The following is a 9,782-nucleotide window of genomic DNA, read 5'->3' on the forward strand; positions in this document are numbered from 1 at the left end:
GGTCTCAGGTGCACTGGTAAGTCATATTACCAGGTCTAGTAGTAAACTGGGCCAAGGGTGGGGGCCTGGAGTGCCCTGGTAAGTCATATTACTAGGTCTAGTAGTAAACTGGGCCAAGGGTGGGGGTCTCAGGTGCACTGGTAAGTCATATTACTAGGTCTAGTAGTAAACTGGGCCAAGGGTGGGGGTCTCAGGTGCACTGGTAAGTCATATTACTAGGTCTAGTAGTAAACTGGGCCAAGGGTGGGGGTCTCGGGTGCCCTGGTAAGTCATATTACTAGGTCTAGTAGTAAACTGGGCCAAGGGTGGGGGTCTCAGGTGCACTGGTAAGTCATATTACCAGGTCTAGTAGTAAACTGGGCCAAGGGTGGGGGTCTCAGGTGCCCTGGTAAGTCATATTACTAGGTCTAGTAGTAAACTGGGCGAAGGGTGGGGGCCTGGAGTGCCCTGGTAAGTCATATTACTAGGTCTAGTAGTAAACTGGGCCAAGGATGGGGGTCTCAGGTGCACTGGTAAGTCATATTACTAGGTCTAGTAGTAAACTGGGCCAAGGGTGGGGGTCTCAGGTGCACTGGTAAGTCATATTACTAGGTCTAGTAGTAAACTGGGCCAAGGGTGGGGGTCTCAGGTGCACTGGTAAGTCATATTACCAGGTCTAGTAGTAAACTGGGCCAAGGGTGGGGGCCTCAGGTGCCCTGGTAAGTCATATTACTAGGTCTAGTAGTAAACTGGGCCAAGGGTGGGGGCCTGGAGTGCCCTGGTAAGTCATATTACTAGGTCTAGTAGTAAACTGGGCCAAGGGTGGGGGTCTCAGGTGCCCTGGTAAGTCATATTACTAGGTCTAGTAGTAAACTGGGCCAAGGGTGGGGGTCTCAGGTGCACTGGTAAGTCATATTACTAGGTCTAATAGTAAAACAGAATTAAGGGTGGGGTCTTGACTGCTGATATTAGTGATAGATTTGATTTGACCCACATGGATGGTATGTGTCTACTTAGTTAATGCATTTTATAAACATTTTATCACTGCAGGTGTACTACTGTAGGAAAAACAAATTATAGTAATGTGATAGAAATTCACTGGAAATTTATTTGAAATTTTATTTGAATAAATCACATACCAGAGAACTCAAGTGCTGTTAGCTCAGTCTGGTAATTATGGTATAATAAAGTTAAAAAAAATGCACCATTGTGAAGATTGAGTAGACTTTGGCTGAAAGCACTTTTCCATAGAGAACTTAAGTAAAAACTCATGTTTCCTAAAACGCTTCAGAAAAGTTGTAAAACTGGATTATTTGTAACTAGTAACTTGTTGCTTGTAAGTTCAGAAAGTTTTAATGTTAAATTAATGTTAATCTCTTTACTTCTATCAAGGAATGTCTGGAATGTTCCCCTCACATAACACTTTGCCTTGTCAGCACCACAGCATCTTCATGCCTGGAAGAATTTAAATCAAACTGCACACATTGATATAGGAAGATTATAACTCGGACAAATTTTAATTTCAGGGTCAAGGTCAAGGTCAGGGTCATTGTTATTTGTAGAAATTCTTGTTCAGCACTCTGGCAGTGTGATTTGCTAGAGGCATTTCAGTCAAATTTTACATTTTCACCTTTTTTTGCTGCCTAATTGCACATCAGTCATTGTTAAATCTAGAGGAGATTTGTATCTATTTAACGGGGTTTATATCCACTATTATAGCCTTTTGGCCTTTCAGCAGATGACGGGAGTTCAAGATTCCCTTTTATAGGTCCAAATTTTTTAACATTAGGAAATCATTAATTGAATTGACAGCAAAATGTAATTTCATGAAATATTCTCAGTGTTTTCCTGTTGTTCAATAAAAGAGAACTTATGACTTTGAGTATCTGTATTATTGGTTAGTTTTAGGACAAAGGAAGCAACGATTAGGAAATTCTTTTCGATTTTGTAAACAAAGTATACAACGCTAAATTTGAAAAGAAAAGAAAATGAATAACATTTGTGGTATTTGGAGCTCTTCAACTTTAGAGGTTTGGACTCAAGTCATTTACACTCTCCCCTTTAAGAAGACTTGTCTGCACTGCAAGGGTAAATAAGGTGAGTTTTTGTTGAAGGAAACAACAGATATTATGTACTTGTTTTCTTTTTTTCCAACAGAATATTACCCAAATTGTGAGATCCAGTTCATGAACCTGGCAAACATCCACTCCATCAGGAAAAGCTTCATCGCACTCCGGACTCTCTGTAGCAGTGGTCCAGACCAGGTCAAGTAAGTGTCAAAGGTCATACCGAGTATCAAGGGTCAAAGTTCATGTCAGGATAAGATGCCAAATTAAGGATCAGTGTTTTAGAGTCAGCGGACAAATTGTTTAAGGTCAGGGGATATGAGTTAAAAGGTCAAGTGGTCAGAGTTTTAGGGTCAGGGTTATTATCAAGTCACATTACATAGGTTTATATGGTAATAGGTGTCATAAAAAAAGTGAGACGGGGGGATTAAGTAACATAGTATGAGGTAGGTAATAAGAGAAATTTACCACATTACTTTGTAGACAAAACACTTCAAATTGTGTAGATATTTCATACAAATACCACATTTTAAGTGAGAGTGTAAGACTCTACTTTACCTTTCTGTCTATCTGTTACTTCATCTAGAAAGTTTGTCAGTACCCTAGCAGTTTCATTCCGTGACGGATTTTCATGAAACGTCACACATTTATTAAACATAAAATTATCCACAATACATTTGAGTTTCAGAGTTGTTGGTTCAAGATCAAGATTACTAATTATTAGAAAATTTATAAATTATCAAAAGTTTGTGGGGACCAATAGAGGATATGTATTGCTTCAGCAATACTCAGTATGCATGTTTCCATGACACTTGAGAAGATGAGAACTAATTCTGTTGTTGTAGCTGGTTGTCTGGACTGGAGACTTCCAAATGGCTCCTACACACATCGTGTCTAATGAAGACAGCCAATATAGTGGTCAGTTCTATCGACAAGGAGGGGCGTCCAGTCCTTGTCCACTGCTCAGACGGCTGGGATCGAACCCCGCAAATTATTTCCTTGGCAACTCTCCAACTAGACCCTTACTACAGAACAATGGAGGTAAGAATCATCACCTTTGTTTTCCCAAAAAATTGAAATAAAGTACTGATAAACAAAACATTAATTTTGTTTGGCCTTATAATGGTCTCCTGCATATTTTGTAGTATTTATTGCTGCAAGAGTTGCTAGATTTTATTTTATTTTTTTTTTTTTTTTTGTCCAGTGTTGAAGTCGCTTCAAAATACATTAAGACAGATTTGAGATTAAATGACAAGATATACCCGTGTACTTTTGTAGTCCTGATGGTGAAATGGGGAAGTAGATAAAATATAAATTTAGGCAAAAGTTTTAATTGTTTGGCCTGATAATTATTACCACCTCAACATTTTCTCTCCCTTTTGTAGGGTTTTCTTGTGTTGATTGAACGAGAGTGGCTGGACTTTGGTCACAAGTTTGCTGACCGCTGTGGAAATGGAATTGATATTGAGGACACTAACGAACGATGTCCCGTGTTCCTGCAGTGGATTGACTGTGTATACCAGCTTTATACACAGTTTCCCACAGCTTTCCAGTTCAATGAAGCCTATCTAGTAAGAAAATCACACATTTCTTTTTTAAGAAGCATTTAAAGTGATATCCAGCTGGACTGTGTTGATAGCATTAAATGATGGAATATTCCGGTGGGCTAAGAAATATAGAAGAAACCTTAAGTTTAATTTAAGTAATTGTCTTAGCAATCCAATGGGTACTAGGAGATGCATGGAAGTATGTTCTATTTGTTTTTGAATGAAATTGTAACAGTTGTGAGGATTTAAGTGTTAATTATGTACTCTTTGAATTTTGAATTTTTTAAATGTGTTTTTTAGGTGAAGCTGGTGCAACATACATATTCCTGTCTGTTCGGTACATTCCTCTGTAACACGACACAGGAGAGACAGAAGGAGGAGTTGGACAAACGCACTGCCTCTGTCTGGTCACTCCTTAATCTTAAAAACAAACGATTCCTCAATCACCTGTATTGTCCAACAATAGAACAGCAGGTACCTAGCATATTAACAAGATGTGTCTTCATCAAATAATACATTCACAAGAGATTTTCAAGGTCAATGTCATAGTAACTATTTATACAATAATCTAAAATAGGTCATCTGTTTACCATTTAGGAAGCGTGGGCATTGACGTCTTATGACATGTGGGAGTTATCTCCCTTCATACAAACCTTACAAGTGAACAGGTTCTTATAACGATCAATACCTTGTTTACACAACTGGGTATGTCCAATCAACCATGACATTAATAAACACTACTCACTAACTATTGAATGTAGGGGGAGCTGCTATCTCTGAAGTAAATATCGACTTGGTGCTTTACCACAATGAAGTCACCGGGGGCCAAATGGCTCGTAGAAATTCATGATTTCTTGAACAGTCATCCTGATATGTGATAAATGGATTTCTTAAAACTTGTATCAAGAAAGCTGTAGGAATACTAGAGAAATTATAGGCCTTCATATGTAAGTGTGTGATTTTGTTTGACCTGACATATACAGATCAGTTAGGCCTAGAATCTATGGCAGATCAGCTAGGCCTAGAATCTGCGGCAGACCAGCTAGGCGTAGAATCTGCGGCAGACCAGCTAGGCCTAGAATCTGCGGCAGACCAGCTAGGCCTAGAATCTGCGGCAGACCAGCTAGGCGTAGAATCTGCGGCAGACCAGTTAGGCCTAGAACCTGCGGCAGACCAGCTAGGCCTAGAATCTGCGGCAGACCAGCTAGGCGTAGAATCTGCGGCAGACCAGCTAGGCCTAGAATCTGCGGCAGACCAGCTAGGCCTAGAATCTGCGGCAGACCAGCTAGGCCTAGAATCTGCGGCAGACCAGCTAGGCCTAGAATCTGCGGCAGACCAGTTAGGCGTAGAATCTGCGGCAGACCAGTTTGGCCAAGAATCTGCGACAGACCAGCTAGGCCTAGAATCTACGGTCACCACTAATGATCCCAGATCAATTTATAGCTCATATAATGTACATACACAGTAGGAGATTAATATTCCTTGGGATTTTTTTCTCCTTGCCCCAAGGAAAATCACAAAATTTAGGTGTCACAATAATAACCAGATATACAGTATCCCTAATTACAGTAATAACATATTTGATGGATAAATTTGTTGTCACATACGTAAGTTTTAAGTTAGACTTACATATGAAAGCATTCAGCTTCTGTTCGTACCATGATGAATACTAAAAACAGCAGAAGTTCTTTCTCACTCCAATTTAATTTAACCTGAAGATTGTGATCAGAAATTTATCATTGAAAATTTCCACAGGTGCTGTATCCCTCATGTCATGTTAGAAGTGTTAAACTCTGGAGGGCAGTGTTCCTATCTAACAACTCCTCCTCCATGGGCCCAGAAGAAGGCTCCCTTGATAGACCCTCTCTTGTCACTGAGCCGGAACGCTCCAACTTGCAGAAGACGAGATCATGTGATAATTTAGCTGCTAATCATGACCAGGAAGTGACAGTTCTTGCAAGTCCAAGTCGTAGAAAAAGTGATCCCAACATTACATTGGACTTCGCAGATCAAAGTCTTCACTTCGCAGCCAAAGATATTGAGCAAAATTCAAGTTGTACTAGCATTCCTAATTCTATCAATAAAGAGGAGACAAATCAAGTCATTACAAACAGTGACACAGGTTTAGTAGAGAACGGACATGATGAATTATTTGACGACAGCAGGAATGATGATGTCATCAGTGAAATGCAAGGAAACGGAGGAAGGGATTCCACTGAGGACTATGAAAGTGTTAAAAATGATGGCAAGATGGAACTTCAAAATGGCGACAGCGGAGTAGAGGAGGAAGTGGATGACAAAGGGAAACATCTTTCACTGATAAACGGACAAGAAGTCAAAGAGAAACATTTGGCGACAAATGGATATACAGAAGGAACATTGACAGTGATTAGTGGTGAAAATGTGGTATGTAATGGTCTTAGTAATGGAATTGAGACTGAAGACAAAACATGTCAGACAATTAAGATAGAGAGTGGTGACAATTTAACAAATAAAACGGGGTCTCGTGAACTCGTAATAGAGAGTTCCACAGACACTTTATGCGAGGAAGAAAGTGAACACTGCCGGTGCAGCTCATCACGTTCTGCTGACCGACCACACAGTCAAGTGTCATCATGTAGTCAGGAAAATTTACACTGTGATAGTGACTGTAGGAGTAAAAAGCCTGTAACCAAAATTAAGTCGTTAGAGAGTTGCTCGAGTATTAGTACAAGTACAAGTGACATAAGTAACTCACATGTTCACATGGACTGCGTACGGCAGGCAGCTAACCTTCTACAGCTGCAGCAATGTCTCTTGTCACAGCCACCAGCACTGCGGCTCGACTGTGGCTCCAACGGCTGTGGCAAGCTGTCCAGTATTCCAAACGGAGGCTCTCATTCCCCTTCTACACAATTTCCGACTCCTGTTAGCTCGCAAACCCCAAACTCTACGTGCCCTCCAACACCTGGCACAGAAAACAAGGTAAACAGTGTTATTTTTTTTTTCATGAGTCAAAAATGAAGATTTCAATGAAGAAAAGAATTCATTCCAACAACTCAACATGTGTGATATTTAAAATGATAAAGATTTAGTCTTAAATGACCTCTACTGGTCAAGCAGTAAACACAGGAGGAAAAACACTGTCTTTATGATATAAAAGACAAATAAATGTCCATGTTGGATTTGTAAATTGTAAAATCAGATAGCGAATCCTGTTTAAATCAATTTTCTTAAATGATTTTATCCACTTCTGATTATCATAGTAATTGAATAACACATTTGAGTCGAACTTTTTTAACTGTTTCCTTTGTACCTTCAGTCAACAGAGGTTCCTTTACAACGCCATCTTAGCGGTATTGGCCGGCATCTCGACATAGACGGCTTAACAATTTTCCAGGAACCTGTTCAACAGAGAATGCGCCAAATCGAGAATGATTATGAGCGGCAAATTCACGCTTTAAAGTCACACCTGGCTAATGCCCAAGCCCTTTTGCTACAGCACGCGTCGGCTTGTAGTGGAGCAGGAAGGTGTGCTCTAGATCTGGCCAAAGATGACATGGTAAGGAATGAGATAATGCCTTCTTCTGATAATTAAATTGGGTATGTACAGATGTAATTTATGATATTTTGTATGAGAAATTTTGAAATTTCACCAACAATGACCTCGGATATATGTCTTTGTTTTAGTATGAACAAGAATTCTTTTTTCAAATTTGACCTTCCTTTGAATTCAAGTGTGATTTTAAAAGTTTTTCTTCTGAAAATGTAAACAACATGATTTTATTGTTTCAGTTGTTGCTTCCGGAAGCAACAGGATATGGAGATTTCCAGTCCCTAGGTGGGTGTAGTAATGCTGCATCTGATGCGAGTTGGGAACAAATTGATGACATGGAATCCAAATTGGTAAAGTGGGTCCCAGATCATGCTGTTACTCACTGTGGAAATTGTGATCTAAGCTTTGGTATGATTAACAGGAAGCACCACTGCTGGTAAATTTGAGTTCCAAGTAATTGCTGCAAGTTAGCTTTAAGTCCAGGAAAACTGATCCTGAAGTTTGATTGTTGGGTAGGATTAGTAACACACCAAACACGCCAAAACATGGTGCTGCCTAAGTACAGTTAGCTTTTGGAAAATGGTTTTTCTAGGGTGTAAATCATAACATATTTTGAAGTAAACCTTTACAGGTCTCATTTGGTAAATTTCCTTTGCAAAGAGATCATAACTCTCGTGTGGCAAGGAAAGAGTTATAGAATTAAGTCCCATAGGAATGAACAAATGGTTATTATTTGGCTGGTATGTTTCTAGGATGAAGCCCATCAAAGGCTGCAAAAAGAAATGACTTCAACTAATATTCAAGGTCGCAGGGGTCAGATTTGTTAAAACATTTAAACAATTTCTCATGAAGTAAAAAGCCTAGATCCATGATATTTGGATGGGTTGTTCCCAGAATGAAGCCCAACCAAGTTTGTGGAAAGAAATGACCTTGACCTAATTTCAAGATCTCAGGTGTCAAATTTATTGAAACGTTTTAATGACTTCTTCTCATGAATTAAAAGGCCTAGAGGCATGATGTTTGGTTGGTAGAAATATACCAGAAGAGCTCTGCAGGCCCATTGGGTCTCTTGTTTGTAAAGTAATTTGATTTTTATATGAACTTTTCAAAAGTTAATTGCTTTTTTTTATTAAAAAACTGTTAATTACTAATTATAGTTTATAGTAAAATATAATATTTCCACATATTTCTCAAATGGTCTGTTTTGCATATCAATTAGTGGCATATCGCTTCAAGTCATATCTACATGAACAAAACACAGGTATAGAACAAGTAAATTTGTCATTGGATTTTAATTGGTCATTGATTGTGGTACAAACAGGTCACATAAACTTTTGGTTGTAAATGCTGAAACTTTTTTAACTTTTGAATAAAAGAAATATGCAACATTCACGCATTGTATTACCTCTGTTATATATTTAACAGGAACTGCGGAAATATTTTCTGTCTTGATTGTACAAACTACTACACGTCGATTCCACAACAAAATCTCATGTCCCCGGAGCATGTTTGTCAGCGATGTTACAAGGTTCTGCGGTACCAGGGTGGGAGGAGTTCTCTGGAAAATGGAGTCATCGATGAACGACCAATGGCCGCAGCTGCCTCAAATTAACTGACAAAAAAAATTATGATAAAACTATTTACAGATGATTTCCTATCAATTCAAAATTGTCGTTGTTAATTCAAGGCGTATATGTATTGTTTTGTTGTTTAGACTTCTTGTTGTGTTAAAGGAGGAATATTTGAATGCAAGAGGTTTAGAAAAGTTCAGGATCTCAATGCGAGTAGACGCTGCAGTAATATTGATAAGTAAATGCTTATACATGTACTAGAAAAATATGGGATTTTGTGGAAATTTAAAACATGTAGAAATTTTGTTTCATTTTCTTCAGGAAGAATAAAGCAATTAACGTTTGAAAATATTTTGAGATTTAAAAAAAAAATAACAATTTATTATTTATTTAATATTTGTTCTATGTTTTTTTGTTTTTTGTTTTTTACATCTTTTTGAAAAGAATCATTATATCCACTGACTGAGAATGTTTAAACATAATTAGCATTTAATCCAATTAATCAAATCATATGAAATGTATATTATGTAGAAAATTAAAGGACGTTTAGAATGATGAGGTTATTTATCATTATCTCCACAATACACTTAAGTATTTAGATAAAAGTTAAATCGAGTTAAAAAATAGAGGTTGTTTTTGATTTGCAAATGATTTGAAAAATTCTCCAAAAATATCACTGAAAAACAGCGGGAAGCTGTTAAGATGTTGTAAAAAAAAATTGGATGTAGTAGTGTTTCATTGGTCCAAATATGGTCATTGTCCTTTTTTTATCAAGTCATTGAATACCAGTTATTTATGTGACCAAATTTATTATTTGTTCGATGAATAAGATTATTACTTGATAAAAACTATGAACATGTTAATGTCATATTAGAATCTGTTTTGTTGAGCAGTCAAATTTTGTTACTTAAATTCTGCTATGTTTTAATCAGAGAGGGAGTCAATGCTTGGCTTCAACATTTTTTGGAAACATTTGAAAGATTTTTAATTTATATTTAATTTTTTAATTTCATGTTTCCTGAAACAAATTCTTCAGTGTTGGATTACCTCCCTTCTCTTGAACCGCAGATAATTTTATAATGCT

General features: G+C 37.8%; 1 protein-coding gene across 1 annotated transcript in view; it reads left to right on the plus strand.

The window, feature by feature from the left end:
* Nucleotides 1-9,033, plus strand: part of LOC132555946 (myotubularin-related protein 3-like) — a 37,337-nt gene extending 28,304 nt beyond the window's left edge. Inside the window, exons 9-16 of the mRNA XM_060220316.1 lie at nt 2,137-2,248; nt 2,891-3,086; nt 3,431-3,616; nt 3,893-4,066; nt 5,348-6,556; nt 6,894-7,133; nt 7,367-7,563; nt 8,553-9,033. Of these exons, the coding sequence (XP_060076299.1) occupies nt 2,137-2,248; nt 2,891-3,086; nt 3,431-3,616; nt 3,893-4,066; nt 5,348-6,556; nt 6,894-7,133; nt 7,367-7,563; nt 8,553-8,739 (2,501 nt within the window). The 3' untranslated portion in view covers nt 8,740-9,033. The remainder of the gene's footprint in view (nt 1-2,136; nt 2,249-2,890; nt 3,087-3,430; nt 3,617-3,892; nt 4,067-5,347; nt 6,557-6,893; nt 7,134-7,366; nt 7,564-8,552) is intronic.
* The last annotated feature ends 749 nt before the right edge of the window (nt 9,034-9,782 follow it).

The sequence above is a fragment of the Ylistrum balloti genome, unplaced genomic scaffold (assembly GCF_031769215.1).
Source record: "Ylistrum balloti isolate Yb309-2 unplaced genomic scaffold, AGI_CSIRO_Ybal_v1 Utg370530, whole genome shotgun sequence".
Taxonomy (NCBI): Eukaryota; Metazoa; Mollusca; class Bivalvia; order Pectinida; family Pectinidae; genus Ylistrum; species Ylistrum balloti.